The sequence below is a fragment of the Saccostrea echinata genome, unplaced genomic scaffold (genome assembly GCF_033153115.1).
Source record: "Saccostrea echinata isolate AGI-Se365-2 ecotype Australia unplaced genomic scaffold, CSIRO_AGI_Sech_v1 ptg000023l, whole genome shotgun sequence".
Classification (NCBI taxonomy): Eukaryota; Metazoa; Mollusca; class Bivalvia; order Ostreida; family Ostreidae; genus Saccostrea; species Saccostrea echinata.
This window is the reverse complement of record NW_026889772.1, coordinates 5,020,788-5,037,286: the sequence shown is the minus strand read 5'-3', so window position 1 is coordinate 5,037,286 and position 16,499 is coordinate 5,020,788. Positions and strand designations below refer to the sequence as shown.

The window sequence follows — 16,499 nt, the reverse complement described above, 5'->3', positions numbered from 1 at the left end:
AGGAGGGTAAGGGAAATTAGAGTCTAACTGTTCTGAGGACATTGATATTGAAGGAGGGTAAGGGAAATTACAGTCTTGCTGTTCTGAGGACATTGATATTGAAGGAGGGTAAGGGATATTAGAGTCTAACTGTTCTGAGGACATTGATATTGAAGGAGGGTAAGGGAAATTAGAGTCTTACTGTTCTGAGGACATTGATATTGAAGGAGGGTAAGGGAAATTAGAGTCTAACTGTTCTGAGGACATTGATATTGTAGGAGGGTAAGGGAAATTAGAGTCTTACTGTTCTGAGGACATTGATATTCAAGGAGGGTAAGGGAAATTAGAGTCTTGCTGCCCTGAGGACATTGATATTGAAGGAGGGTAAGGAAAATTAGAGTCTAGCTGTTCTGAGGACATTGATATTGAAGGAGGTTAAGGGAAATTAGTCTTGCTGTTCTGAGGACATTGATATTGAAGGAGGTTAAGGGAAATTAGAGTCTTGCTGTTCTGAGGACATTGATATTGAAGGAGGGTAAGGGAAATTAGAGTCTTACTGTTCTGAGGACATTGATATTGAAGGAGGTTTAGGGAAATTAGAATCTAACTGTTCTGAGGACATTGATATTGAAGGAGGTTAAGGGAAATTAGAGTCTAACTGTTCTGAGGACATTGATATTGAAGGAGGTTAAGGGAAATTAGAGTCTTGCTGTCCTGAGGACATTGATATTGAAGGAGGGTAAGGAAAATTAGAGTCTAGCTGTTCTGAGGACATTGATATTGAAGGAGGGTAAGGGAAATTACAGTCTAACTGTTCTGAGGACATTGATATTGAAGGAGGGTAAGGGAAATTAGAGTTTTACTGTTCTGGGGACATTGATATTGAAGGAGGTTAAGGAAAATTAGAGTCTTACTGTTCTGAGGACATTGATATTGAAGGAGGGTAAGGGAAATTAGAGTCTTACTGTTCTGAGGACATTGATATTGAAGGATGGTAAGGGAAATTAGAGTCTTGCTGTCCTGAGGACATTGATATTGAAGGAGGGTAAGGAAAATTAGAGTCTAGCTGTTCTGAGGACATTGATATTGAAGGAGGGTAAGGGAAATTAGAGTCTTGCTGTTCTGAGGACATTGATATTGAAGGAGGGTAAGGGAAATTAGAGTCTTGCTGTTCTGAGGACATTGATATTGAAGGAGGTTTAGGGAAATTAGAGTCTAACTATTCTGAGGACATTGATATTGAAGGAGGTTAAGGGAAATTAGAGTCTAACTGTTCTGGGGACATTGATATTGAAGGAGGTTAAGGGAAATTAGAGTCTTACTGTTCTGAGGACATTGATATTGTAGGAGGGTAAGGGAAATTAGAGTCTTACTGTTCTGAGGACATTGATATTGAAGGAGGGTAAGGGAAATTAGAGTCTAACTGTTCTGAGGACATTGATATTGAAGGAGGGTAAGGGAAATTAGAGTCTTACTGTTCTGAGGACATTGATATTGAAGGAGGGTAAGGGAAATTAGAGTCTTACTGTTCTGAGGACATTGATATTGAAGGAGGGTAAGGGAAATTAGAGTCTTGCTGTTCTGAGGACATTGATATTGAAGGAGGTTAAGGAAAATTAGAGTCTTACTGTTCTGAGGACATTGATATTGAAGGAGGGTAAGGGAAATTAGAGTCTTACTGTTCTGAGGACATTGATATTGAAGGAGGGTAAGGGAAATTAGAGTCTTGCTGTTCTGAGGACATTGATATTGAAGGAGGGTAAGGAAAATTAGAGCCTTGCTGTTCTGAGGACATTGATATTGAAGGAGGTTAAGGGAAATTAGAGTCTTGCTGTTCTGAAGACATTGATATTGAAGGAGGTTAAGGGAAATTAGAGTCTTGCTGTTCTGAGGACATTGATATTGAAGGAGGGTTAGGGAAATTAGAGTCTTGCTGTTCTGAAGACATTGATATTGAAGGAGGGTTAGGGAAATTAGAGTCTAACTGTTCTGAGGACATTGATATTGAAGGAGGGTAAGGAAAATTAGAGTCTAACTGTTCTGAAGACATTGATATTGAAGGAGGTTAAGGGAAATTAGAGTCTTGCTGTTCTGAAGACATTGATATTGATGGAGGTTAAGGGAAATTAGAGTCTTACTGTTCTGAGGACATTGATATTGAAGGAGGGTTAGGGAAATTAGAGTCTAACTGTTCTGAAGACATTGATATTAAAGAAGGGTAAGGGAAATTAGTGTCTTGCTGTTCTGAGGACATTGATATTGAAGGAGGGTATGGGAAATTAGAGTCTTGCTGTTCTGAGGACATTGATATTGAAGGAGGGTAAGAGAAATTAGAATCTTACTGTTCTGATCATTCAGTAAATAACATTTATTCTCTCTTTTAAATTTCTGATTTCACCAGAGTCCCAAATTTAATTCATTTCAATTTCATCAAGGTAAATGTAATGGTCATTAAGTTTTTATAATTACAAGTGTCTTAACTTAATAGTTGATTACTTTGATCACCTCTGTCTTTCAGAACTCCATCTGTGTTTAGTAATAAGAAGTCCAAAAAGAAAGAATCTAGGATTGCAAAGTAAGAACATGAATATGGCGATGTATAATAATCAGAAAAATTGCTAAAATCAATGTTATTCAGTGTGAAAATTTTTCATTAGTTTAAGCAAATGTTTTAAACTGACTTTATTTCATGAAGGCTTGAAAGTTTCACTAAATAAATGTATACAGTGTAAATAAGCTGTTTTGTGAGAGAGCATATACAGTGTCTGGAATGTTCAGTCACATGTAGAACTTGTCAGCATTAATACATGTAACTCCCTTGTCTGAAGGTTGTATGATAGTTTACATATGATGTAGAATGAAGGTCCGTGAAATAATTTGCTATCATCATTATCTGCTGCAGGTTAAAACAGACCAAGAAGGACCAGAGCCAGATTTTCCCAACAGCCCGAGGCCTGGTATCCAAGTGACCCCTCACACTTTAACTAGATCTACCTCGTCTTTCTCTTCAACTCATGCAAACTGTCTCTGCTGGTGATTATAAAACAACAATCCATAGGAGCAAAGATTGGAGGGCATTTCACTTAGCAACACCTGAACATGTTTATTTGTAAATTAAAACAAATGGTTCATAGTTTTATTTAAGGCCTATTGATGTCTGTGTTAGTCTGTAGCTTGATGGCAGCACCGTCTGTGATAATGTACAGCATCTTACTTATTGTCTTTGTAGAAGCTATTGATTTGTCAGTGCTACCAAAATCTAGTGTTGAAATCCTTCATTTTGATGCATATCTGTCTTTCTCTGTAAAAGTACATACATGTAAATGTATCAGTTATTTAACAAATGTTTTAATTTATACATATATGTCACTATTGAATTAATATCCAATTTTACAAGTACTTTTTTCTATTTACAATGTATTTATCAGTATTTCTGTCATAGATTCTGGTAATGATGCCGTCCAACACTTTTATGTTTTAGTTTATTTGTATTGTATACATTTTTGTTTTTTGTTTTTGTAATTTTATTATAGTGTATATGCTATGTTTAACCTCCATCAACCCTTGGTTTAATGATTTGTAATGGAGGTACCTGCGTAATGTACATGTCCTTGATAACAATAGCTTGAAGAAGGATAAACTGTGGATGACAAAGCTCTAGAGTATCACATTCTAAGATGACACTGGTAGGATGAAAAACTGTGGATGACAAAGCTCTCAAGTATCACATTCTAATATTACACTGGTAGGATGATAAACTTTGGATGACAAAGTTCTCAAGTATCACATTCTAAGATTACACTGGTAGGATGATAAACTGTGGATGACAGAGCTCTAGAGTACCACATTCTAATATTACACTGGTAGGATGATAAACTGTGGATGACAAAGCTCTAGAGTATTACATTCTAAGATTACACTGGTAGGATGATAAACTGTGGATGACAAAGTTCTAGAGGATCACATTCTAAGATTACACTGGTAGGATGATAAACTGTGGATGACAAAGCTCTCAAGTACCACATTCTAAGATTACATTGGTAGGATGATAAACTGTGGATGACAAAGCTCTAGAGTATTACATTCTAAGATTACACTGGTAGGATGATAAACTGTGGATGACAAAGCTCTCAAGTACCACATTCTAAGATAACATTGGTAGGATGATAAACTGTGGATGACAAAGCTCTAGAGTACCACATTCTAAGATTACACTGGTAGGATGATAAACTGTGGATGACAAAGCTCTAGAGTACCACATTCTAAGATTACACTGGTAGGATGATAAACTGTGGATGACAAAGCTTTAGAGTATTACATTCTAAGATTACACTGGTATTTCATTCTGAACCATGTTAGAGTTAGGTCTGCTCTTTATTTGGAAACATTAAGGATGAGAAATGGAGAAATATGTGAAAATGATTATGTTTTTATCTATTTACTTTTTTATTCATTTTTTTTTTTTTTGCAAGGTTGTTTTCTGATTTGGTTGCCTTTAAGTTCATTTATACATGTTATCTACATGATATGTAAATACTTCACATAATTTGTAACCATTGATATGGGTTGTATTCTAAAAGCTGCAGTCTGTATGAATACATAGTCACACTCAGGTGAGGTTTTGTCACCATGCCTCTTTCTTATGTAAACATATGAGGAAGATTTTGTGTGAATAGTTTGTATTTGAGATGGAAAACTTGGACACTTTTCATTAAGTGTATTTGCTATATTATGGAGTCAGAATGAGACTGTTGTGCAATCAATGCATTTTTATAGAATTCCTATCTGTTGGCTTTAAACATTGATCTTTATTGATAGGCAATGCTGGTTGTGACCATTACTTATTAAATTCCATGAGCAAGTTGAATTTTTTTTTTGTTATAAAGAGTTTAATCTTCAAAAAACCGGCCTGATCACAAAGAAAAAAAGTTGAAATACTACTACTGGTGAAATTATTCCTGGCCTTGACATTTGTTTTGTATACTGTTGCTAGAATTAAATTTTCTCTGAGAATGTCGTGATATCTAAATCTACACAAGAAGCAGGATATGATTTTATTACATTTCCCTGGTTGACTGGCCTTGACTTTTGCCCTTATTTAATGGAATGTCTTGTTTCAATTTACATTGAAAAGGGTTAACCTCTAGAGAGTTGACTTTTTCCATGTTTGCTAATTTTGTTAATCTGCTCTTGGTTACTCAACCTGCATTTCATCTTTTAAAGTCTATGTATATTTTATGCATTATTTATACATGTAATATCTGGTATATTCCCTAAATAAGTTTAGATCTAGGAATAATAATAAGGGTATTAGAACAAAAGATGGCAGGTGTGCGATTACGTATGTGAAAAAAGACATCAAGCATTTAAAGAAATGGATCCCGGAGGTTTTAATCATCCATTTATCTACAGTATCATACAGTGTATACATAACTATACATCATAGAGTATTACATAATGGTAATAGATAACATATGGCACTTGAAGTACACATAGTTAATACTTATATTCAAGATAAAGTAAAAAAATGAAAGATGATTTCTCGGCTCACTGTTTCTTGTAGTGTACATCAGTAAACTGTACGTAGTTCGTGTCGGGGAGGGGAAATCTGACCGAAATTTTTGATCTGTATTTTCTATAGTGTGAAGACAACTGGTGAGCAGGAATCGCTGGAGTAGTCTGATATTTCTATGGAGGGGTGGAAGGTGTTGGTTTGTACTTGGGTAGCTATCTCTGGGCTGGTAAGAGAAGTCATTCGGGACTCCTCTGTCCTAATCATTGTTTGAGATGCATTGTCCCGCAGCGGGAGAACAGTTAGTTTTTCTCCTTCACTTGACAGCCGCTGGTTCGTTCTTGTATCCACTGGACATTCAGTGGACTCCCCTGTCACAGCCGATATGACCGGCATCTGGACAGCAGAGTTATAGGAGGGGAGGTAATTGATGTTTGTTCTAGATAATTTCCCCGGGTATGGAGGGGGGTTGTCAGCATGTTCAGGAAGGTCAACAGGGATGCCTGTAAAATGGACATCGTATAATTTAAAAAAAAAAAGCAGACTTTTATAGCTTACAAATTTAATACAGTCGTATTTTATAAATCCTTACCCGTGTCGCCATTCCGGGTCCTGTACCATTCCCTGATTTTGTATGCACTACACACGATGAAGATTAACACCAAAGCTGAGACAAAAACGAGTACAAAGACCAAGACATCGTCAACAGATGTATCCCGGACGCTCTCTGAAAACAGGGTTTATATTACAACTAACTACTAGGCTAACGTTTCTTTTTAACTTTAAATAAATTATGCTGAATCTTTAAAATAATGTCATTAGATTATGATTTTATAGTTAGTATAAAAACAGCCAGTGAGAGTAACCTTTCTTCTTCTCCATCTCTTCTCTTCTGTCTATCGAATGAAAGCCTATCAGTATGAATGAGTGAGTGATTGGGATTTAAGATATAAAAACCCCATACCCCTTATTCAGGTTAGTTGTAGGGTTATGTAAAATCCTTACAGTATAATTGATTAAATGTGTGTGAAAAAATTACATTTAACACAGAGTTAAATAATATCAGTAACCGAGGTGTCTTAAAAAGTCAGTGTCTGATAATACAATATTCCTAGTCACGTCGTTACATTTATGTTTAATACAAATCATGCACATTGAAATACAATCATTAAGGACATACGCAACGTACCTTACATACTGATAATTTTTCAATATATTCTTAATTTACGATTATAGTGCCATCAGATGTTCGTTGACAAAAAATCAGCATGCATTACCAGAGGTTTTGAAAAGATATCAAAAGATGAAAATTCTTGTACAAATCAAAGAAAAATACACCAAAATTACTAAATATATATTTTAGATGTTTTGTTTATCCAATCTTGTTTTAGAAGAAATGAACAACAGCATATATAGACATAAAAATGTAGCACACAGTTCTTTTAAGTATTGGAACTCTTCAATTCTCGTAGCACACAGTTCCTTTAAGTATTGGAACTCTTCAAGTCTCGTAGCACACAGTTCCTTTAAGTATTGGAACTCTTCAAGTCTCGTAGCACACAGTTCCTTTAAGTATTGGAACTCTTCAAGTCTCCAGGGAAAAGGACGATAACAATAAAAGGTCAAACTATGTTGCGTATGTCCTTAAATACCTTTTCAACAGTTTCAATTTATTGATCGATTTCAGTGACTTGTGACTTTTTTCTCACAAGTCGATAAAAAAAGTCAAGACTTTTAAGGCAACTAATTTTGATATAGCAATATTTCTTAATTAAAATTTGGTGACAATTTTCCCTTTTCCAGAAAAATATGAAAAACTATCATTTCAATTTAACCCTTCCCTACTCCAACGGTCAATTTGACCGATAGTGCATTAAGTTGGACCCGTTAAAACCACAGGCACTTGAAGCATGGATCCCCCTCACACACTAATAAAATATAAGGAGTCTTTATTTTCTCGAAAATATGTGATTTCCCCGTCAATTCTATCTGTATGTCATTCTGTGCAAATGGTTTGTAGTTTTGTTTAAAAATTGGCCATATACGGCATAATAAAAATACACTCTTGTGTAGAGCTTTTGAAACAGCTGTCCAATGACATTTAATAGTTGATGGGTAGCTTTTGGAACATGCTGTCCAATCGCATTATTTTTTTTGTTTTTTTTAATGAAGAATTAAAATACCTGGTGTTAGGGTCACATGAGAAGATCCATTGTTATACATGACGGCCCTTGTAACTCAGGCTGCATGGCTAACTTGTTAGACGGGCTCTGTAAATGTTATATAAAAATATATGTATTTAAGAAAGAGAGAGAGAGATTGTAAAGAAGTTTAGAGAAACCGCCACACCGTATTCACATACCTGTGTAAGAGAGTGTCGACCATTTTTCTCGAGTTGTATTTTTTAAAACTAAGGATAAAGAAATGATGAATATTAATTGAATGGTCGATATTTCAGTGATGATGTATCAGCTACATATTTAACAAACAAATTTATAGCAAGAAAACAACGACCTCTGTAATTCTTTGAATATTTTGTGATACGTAGTATCCACAGCTACCTTAGGTACATGTACCGTCTTATGTGACCTTATGTCTGCCTTTATCTACTTCACTTTCAAGTTTTCAGAAACATCGATTATCGTTACATGTTACAATTTTTTTAAACAAATAAAAACGATAAACATCTTACGTTTACACGGTAGTCTAGCTGTGTGTATACAAGTCCATCAGTCAGGGATACACAGGAATCTGCCATGAATCATATTATTATGCAAACAAATCAAAATGTATCATACTCCTATTTTTATTGCCGTAGAAGAGAAAGAATTAGCGCATATTAAATGTGAAAAGTTATATTTTTTTTACTCTTCGTGTCTATGTTGGACCGTTCCTTGATTTTTATTTTTAAAAAATTCAAGGGGGGCGGGGCAGAATAAATTCATATGCATGTATTTCATCCAAAATGGTTTGAGTAACATATAACAATGTCATACTTATTTACACGTGTACATTTGATAAAAATATTCATTGACAATTAGAAGACCCTCCTTTATACACATTTTTATCGTCCTAATATCAATTAACCTACCTCTAAGCCCGTATCCTTGAGAAATTTAGAAATATTGTCCTTCAAATGGGTTTCAAAATATTAGTCTGTGCTGTTCAACATGTAGACCTAATGAAAAAAGACAATAAATTTGCAAATTGCATGTCTTTTCTTCAGGGATCCAATAACTTGTGTGATTTAGTTAAACAATGTTCGTCAAAATTAGGTCACAAACTTGAATCACTGCTTTAGAGACATCTACAATTGAACAGAAGTATATGATTTAAGCTCTGAAGTGATAAAAATATTTACCTACATTTCTTGTGGATTTTACCGTGTTGTTTACATAATCTTGCATACAATATCCGGGTTTAGGTGAGGTCATATACTGGTAGTAGATCGATCCATGTTATGTCTTAGAATGAAAGACGTTGTACTCAACTTCTAAGCTGAGTCATTGGCTCCAGAGGCAGGCACATAGGATCCGGAAGGGGGGTGCAAGAGGGACCATGCCACTTCCAATAATTTTGTCAATAAATACTATATAGAAAAGGAAAAAAATACGGTTGTGCCCTCTCAATAGCCTCTTTTTTTCCATAACAAGGAATTTCTGTTCGCCCCCCCCCCCCTTCCCCACGTAAAAAAAATTAAATGCCTATGAGGGGCTGATTGATCCGTTCGGACACAGTCGTCCTGATGATGCTACAAAGCTTACATTTAGCTAAATATACATGCATGTATGATGCTACAAAGCTTACATTTAGCTAAATACACATACATGTATGACGCTACAAAGCTTACATTTAGCTAAATACACATACATGTATGATGCTACAAAGCTTACATTTAGCTAAACACATATACATGCATGTATGATGCTACAAAGCTTACATTTAGCTAAATATACATGTATATACATGGATGATGCTACAAAGCATACGTTTAGCTAAATACACATACATGTACGACGCTACAAAGCTTACATTTAGCTACATGTAAATATATATATGAAGCTTCGGTGAATATTCTAAAAAAAAAAAATGACAAGCTTTTAAAAAAAATTATCAAGTTAAACATGTTAAAGATAAAATGATCTCCATTAAATTTTTATTAAAAAAGAAACCCTATAACTTGGAATTTTGATCATGAATGATATGACGGAAACGTATTTTGAAGAGTATTTTTTTTACGCAGTGATTAAAGAAAAATCAAAATCATAGAAAACTATCACACCGTACAAAGTTGTACAAATTTAAGCGACTCTCAGACATTTAAGATCAAAGATCTGATTTTAATCAGACTGAAAAAAATTTATGCATCTTTAAGAATGCATATATTTAAGGGGAAATGCTTAAATTATGTTAAAATATATCTAATCAGAGTCAAATTGTCAATGAAATCTACAGATGAACGCCCCCATCCCCGCAGTTAAATCTGGTTGTAAATAAAATCCTCAATCATACAGACATCTTCCCTCCGCACACAGACTTGACTGTATTCTATTTAAAACATCCCCTATTATACGATTACTTGAAACATCCCCAAAACACCTTTTGTAGACACATGAGAGAAATTCAAATTCCGTTAGAAATTGTTTTTATGTATTCTTTAATTTTTTTAAACACGTAATATTTAATTATTTATTTTTTATATTGTTATATGTAATTAATAATATTAGTGGTGACAAGTTGGATATATTCAGAAAACTCGAATGTATAAAAATTGTTCTTTTTGTTTAAACACTGTTTTGAAGTTTATCCCCCCCCCCTTTTATCTCGATAAATAAATATACACACCCAATATCCTCAAACATTTTGTTCCGTAAGAATCTTCATAAGTAAAATGTTCATTTGTGAAATAAAAAGATCATTGTGAAAAAAATAATCTTGATGAAATTGGACAGCATTCTGCGTATTAACTCATATATTTACATCCACTGAACATAAGCTCTTTTTATATTTCTTATGCAAACAACGGTTTTGATTGAAATACGTTTACGCTGCTTAAGCAACTGTGGATACACCCCCCCCCCCCAACATGCACTTCAATTTAAAAAAAAAATCGTTAGAGACTATAATTTCTTCAAAATATGAGATTTCCCCGCCAAACACATCCATATGTCGTTCTATGCTAGCAGATTGCAATTTTTCTTTCTTTGTGTAGAGATAGGCATGTGCAGTATAATAAAAAAAAAAAACATGTCAAAAGGTGTAAAGTTTTACACGGAATACACGACGGACGACGAAGAACGGACGCGGAAAAAAATGTCAACAGACGTGTTACTTATGTTCATGTCATAAATGGTTGCTTACTTACTGGAAACCTTGTTTTAAAAATTAAAACACAATGACCTTTGCGTTGCTCTTGTATAAACCCATCATACACTATATAAAAAATCTGTTCAGAAAACGCGTGTTTTTTTTTTTTCATTTGGGAAAGAGAACATTAACCTAATAGGTGGAATTTCATTCTAGTTTGTGAACCTTCTACACTCTAGTAAACGGTTCATATACGATCACTTGGCATTTTAGGGAAGAAATAAGGCTTAATCATCACAGCTTCATTTTTCGGAAGGGTTTTTATTTGATACACATTTTTATTTTAATGGGGGGGGGGGGGGGCGGGGGCGGGGAGAAAAAAGGAGAAGATAGAGACGGATGGAATAGTCTAGGTACCACATTCTCTCATATCTCTTCTCACATTGCCAATATAGTATAATCTGGTAATGATTGTCTATCTTTTATAGAAAATATGTTATTCTTTGACCAAGTTCATAATTTTATTTAAAAAAAACACTAAAAGATTTTAGAATGTGAAAATGTAATAAGTATTAATGTGCAGCATGCAGACTGAAAGTACATACATGTATACAGATATGGTTCTGAGCCTTTTTTTTTCCTTTTCACCCCCCCCCCTTTTCTCCATTTTTTTTTTATTTTATTGTACATTTCCCCTCTATTTTCTATTTTGTACTTTGTAATGTAATCTCCTTAGAAATTAGCTTAAAAAACATGTCTTTGTAAAGCTACAAATATATACCATTGATTCATTTGTACCTTGATCTCTAACGGAGAGAACTAATAAAGGCCAATTTTGCCTGCTGTTCCGTGTTCTTTGTTATACATGAATAAAATAATTCTTAAACAAAATTACTCAGAAAGAATTTAAGAATCCAGGCAGCCCGATTGCTTTTAGACGAAGGATGTCCATGCCCACTTCTCATTGATACGATGGACAATTCTGGAGCCATTAAGTACGCGGCTGTTCCTGAAAGATTATTTATTAGGTCTTTCCACCTTTCTGTGGAAAGACCTCTTGAAATGCTTATGTTTATTATTATTAGGTCTTTCCACCTTTCTGTGGAAAGACCTATTGATATTCTTCTGTTTATTAGGTCTTTCCACCTTTCTGTGGAAAGACCTATTGATATTCTTCTGTTTATTATTATTATTATTATTATTATTATTATTATTATTATTTTTCCACCCCCTGAGGTGATTCTATGTTTCAAGATATATCGAAAAGATTTATAGTCTATAAGAATGTACTCTTTAAAAGATTGTTACAGTTGACCCTGCGTATATGAACTTTGACCCCTCTAAGAGTTATTACCCCTTTTGCAATAAAAGCTTGTTATCGCTACTCCTTCGAAACCGTAAACTGTAGAGGTACGAAACCTTCACCAATGTCTTCGACTAATTGAGGAGACTCTTCAATCTTTTCATTGCGAAAGTATTCATGGACCCCTTTTATGAGTTATTGCCCCTGAAAGTTTTTGAAGTTTACAAATAATATTTTTTTTTCAAAACGATAAGTCGTAGAGACATGAAACTAACTGGATAAGATTCTTTGACCTCAGACCTTGAAATTTATGTCAAGGTGAAAGGTCAAGGTCATTCAAAATATGAGAAATTAAGCTCTTTTTATATCTCTTTTGTCTTTCATTGTATACCAAGTATCTTTGCATCATTAATATGTCCTCTTAAAACTATTTCAAATATTTCATGCTTGTCCCCTAAGATTTACCCGTTTAAGAGTTATTGCCCCTTTTACTGAAAACCTTGTTATCGCTACTCCTCCGAAACCGTGAACCATAGAGGCACAAAACCTTCACTAATGTCTTCAGGGTCTTTAGACACAACTTCAATCTATTCAGTGCGAAAGTATCCGGTGACCCCTTATATGAGTTATTGCCCTTTAATGTCGTTACACTTACTATTTAACCTTATAACTTTAAAACTAAAAGTCATAGAAGCATGGGGTCAAGTGCAATGTGACCCTTGACCTTTGACCTTGAATATTTGTTCAAGGTCAAAGGTCAAGGTCATTTCAAAATTTTTAAATTTTCATTTTTTGTATCTTTTAAGCCATTTATGGATTCTTTTTCTATAAAAATTAACTTCAGAGAGTAAAATATGAAAAAAATATGAAATTTAAAGAAGGTGGAAAGACCTCTAATTGTTCGAGAACAATTAGTCTACTAGTTATTATTATTATTATTATTATTATTATTATTTTTCCACCCCCTGATGTGATTCTATGTTTCAAGATATATCGAAAAGATTTATAGTCTATAAGAATGTACTCTTTAAAAGATTTTTACAGTTGACCCTGCGTATATGAACTTTGACCCCTCTAAGAGTTATTACCCCTTTTGCAATAAAAGCTTGTTATCGCTACTACTTCGAAACCGTAAACCGTAGAGGTACGAAACCTTCACCAATGTCTTCGACTAATTGAGGAGACTCTTCAATCTTTTCATTGCGAAAGTACTCGTGGAGCCCTTTTATGAGTTATTGCCCCTGAAAGTTTTTGAAGTTTACAAAAAATAATTTTTTTTCAAAACGATAAGTCGTAGAGACATGAAACCAACTGGATAAGATTCTTTGACCTCAGACCTTGAAATTTAAGTCAAGGTCAAAGGTCAAGATCATTCAAAAAATGAGAAATTAAGCTCTTTTTATATCTCTTTTGTCTTTCAATGTATACTAAGTATCTTTGTACCATTAATATGTCCTCTTAAAACTATTTCAAATATTTCATGCTTGTCCCCTAAGATTTACCCGTTTAAGAGTTATTGCCCCTTTTACTGAAAACCTTGTTATCGCTACTCCTCCGAAACCGTAAACCGTAGAGACACAAAACCTTCACCAATGTCTTCAGGGTCTTTAGACACAACTTCAATCTATTCAGTGCAAAAGTATCCGATGACCCCTTATATGAGTTATCGCCCTTTAACGTCTTTGCGCTTACTATTAAACCTCATAACTTTAAAAGTAAAAGACATAGAAGCATGGGGTCAAGTGCAATGTGACCCTTGACCTTTGACCTTGAAAATTTGTTCAAGGTCAAAGGTCAAGGTCATTTCAAAATTTTAAAATTTTCATCTTTTCTATCTTTCAAGCCATTTATGGATTCTTTTTCTATAAAAATTAATTTCAGAGAGTAAAATATGAAAAATATATGAAATTTAAAGAAGGTGGAAAGACCTCTAATTGTTCGAGAACAATTAGTCTACTAGTTATTATTATTATTATTATTATTTTTCTTCCCGGACTTTTGAAACCGCAAGACTTATCGAAAAACTTTATAGTTCATGATACTGGATATCAAAAGTTATTCCGAAAAACGACCCCCCCGTGTTTGACCTATGACCTCTTACGAAGTTATTGCCCCTTTCGCAAGAATAGCTTGTTATCGCTACTCCTTTGAAACCGTAAACCGTAGAGGTACAGAACCTTCACAAATGTCTTCGACTAATTGAGGGGACTCTTCAATCTTTTCATTGCGAAAGTATTTGTGGACCCCTTTTATGAGTTATTGCCCCTGAAAGTTTTTGATGTTTACGAATAATTAAAAATTTTCAAAACGATAAGTCATAGAGACATGGGACCAACTGCGTAAGATTCATTGACCTTTGACCTTCAAATATATGCAAAGGTCAAAGGTCAATGTCATTCAAAATATGAGAAATTAAGCTCTTTTTATTTCTCTTTTGTCTTTCTACATATACTAAATATCTTTGCATCATTAATATGTCCTCTTAAAACTATTTCAAAGATTTCATACTTGTCCCCTAAGATTTACCCCTTTAAAAGTTATTGCCCCTTTTACTGAAAACCTTGTTATCGCTACTCCTCCGAAACCGTAAACCGTAGAGACACAAAACCTTCACTAATGTCTTCAGGGTCTTTAAACACAACTTCAATCTATTCAGTGCGAAAGTATCCGATGACCCCTTATATGAGTTATCACCCCTTAACGTCTTTGTGATAAATATTAAACCTTATAACTTTAATACTAAAAGTCGTAGAAGCATGGGGTCAAGTGCAATGTGACCCATGACCTTTGACCTTGATTTTTTTTTCAAGGTCAAAGGTCAAGGTCATTTCAAAATTTTTGAAATTTTCATTTTTTCTATCTTTCAAGACATTTATGGATTCTTTTTGTATAAAAATTAACTTTAGAGGGTAAAATATGAAAAATATAGGAAATTCAAAGAAGGTGGAAAGACCTCTAATTGTTCGAGAACAATTAGTCTACTAGTTTAACAATAAATGCTTTTCTGGTTGTTAGTGATCGGAGAATTTTTTTGGTTACGTTTTTCATAATCACAAACATAAAAAATGATTTTAAAAGTATTTATTTTCAAATATTTTATGCTATAAAACAGCTACGCAAACCGATTCTTGAACAATTAATGTTTTGTCACGGTGCATATAAAAATTGAATTAAACTTTCCTGAGACTTGCTTAAACCTGTTGGATAACATCTGTGACGTTCATCCTTTGATTGGCTCGAGTTTTGACGTAATTTAAATACCAATAACATTGGACGAACGCTAATGAGAGCGTAACTTCCAGCTGACATATCGTTCTACTTTGTGACCCTCTGACCAGTTTACTATAAAAATAGATTTCTGCATAAGAATTTTTCTGTTGCTTTGGTAAAGCCATGGGGAATCATAGCAGCTAAATTTTCAGGTAAGATTCCAGTTGTACCAATACAGGCATGTAATATTAGAGGGGGAAAGTATATGAACTAATTAGGATTTTTTTATTCATTATGATTCTAAAATTCTTGTATACTTATAATTCTAAAGCACACAGGCTTATTCTTGTATTTTTAAGCTTAAAATTGTGGCATTCAACATGTTTAACTGCAAGTTTTCATACCCAAACAATAATAATGTAAATAATCAAAAAACATGTTTCAATTAACATCAGTTACCATTAAGATCTTCGTTTAAACAAAAAGGGAAAGTTAAACACACACACACACACACACACACCAATATTCAATTTAGGAATAAAATTGTTTATTTGGGGATTGTTTTTATTAATGAAAAAAGTCGCAATTAAATTCTATGGACATTATTATAACGTTTGATAAGGTATAAATTTGACTTCTGACACGGTGAGTCACCTATTGATCGACCTTTTCGTACTAAGCTCAGCTCAGGTATTGACATATTATCATTGTACGTCCTCATGTATAATTCAGTAACAAATGCGAAAAATGCTCGCATGAACAAAAATGTGCTGATGTACATTTGGTATGTAATGTCCGCCTTATTTGCACTTGTCAGTTTATTTCTTAGAAATTTATGACTAAAGAGAAGGTCAAGTTATCGATGTTTTCAAGCCTGAAAGTTCTATCTTTATTTGAACGATCTTTGAAATAACCAAATGATGATGTTTCAAAACATTTGTTATAAATAAAGTTTTGCTGCACAAAAATAATACAATCCCATTAAGAGAAAAATCGAAACAAACCGGTCAGTTACTTACGTATTTCTTACCTTTTGTGAATAAGTACCGGTTCATTTGCTTTGAAAACTGAAAAGACATATTAAAACGAAAGGCAATGGCGAAATTCAATTATCAACTACTTAACTTTTTTAAAAATAAATACATATAAATGAATAGATAATAGTACATGTACGTATAAGCAAAGAAA

The 16,499-nt window shown here is 33.8% G+C and overlaps 2 protein-coding genes across 3 annotated transcripts in view; one reads left to right on the top strand and one right to left on the bottom strand.

Moving 5' to 3' along the window:
• The window catches only part of LOC133191099 (kinesin-II 95 kDa subunit-like), a 31,962-nt gene extending 27,116 nt beyond the window's left edge, over window positions 1-4,846 (top strand). The window contains exons 23-24 of the mRNA XM_061326789.1: window positions 2,498-2,554; window positions 2,882-4,846. Coding sequence (XP_061182773.1) covers window positions 2,498-2,554; window positions 2,882-2,948 — 124 coding nt within the window. The 3' untranslated portion in view covers window positions 2,949-4,846. The remainder of the gene's footprint in view (window positions 1-2,497; window positions 2,555-2,881) is intronic.
• A 520-nt stretch (window positions 4,847-5,366) lies between these two features.
• On the bottom strand, window positions 5,367-8,936 carry LOC133191368 (uncharacterized). Of its 2 annotated transcripts, none has more exons than XM_061327123.1 (7): window positions 8,857-8,936; window positions 8,583-8,669; window positions 8,184-8,242; window positions 7,854-7,901; window positions 7,675-7,761; window positions 6,084-6,218; window positions 5,367-5,994 (listed from the first exon to the last, which is right to left on the bottom strand). In XM_061327123.1, the coding sequence occupies exons 5-7, from the start codon at window positions 7,712-7,714 to the stop codon at window positions 5,615-5,617; spliced, it is 555 nt and encodes a 184-aa protein (XP_061183107.1). In that variant the 5' UTR covers window positions 7,715-7,761; window positions 7,854-7,901; window positions 8,184-8,242; window positions 8,583-8,669; window positions 8,857-8,936; the 3' UTR covers window positions 5,367-5,614. The 2 variants fall into 2 exon arrangements, with proteins under 2 accessions (XP_061183107.1, XP_061183106.1); XM_061327122.1 differs by having other exon boundaries at window positions 8,853-8,917.
• Between the last annotated feature and the right edge of the window lie 7,563 nt (window positions 8,937-16,499).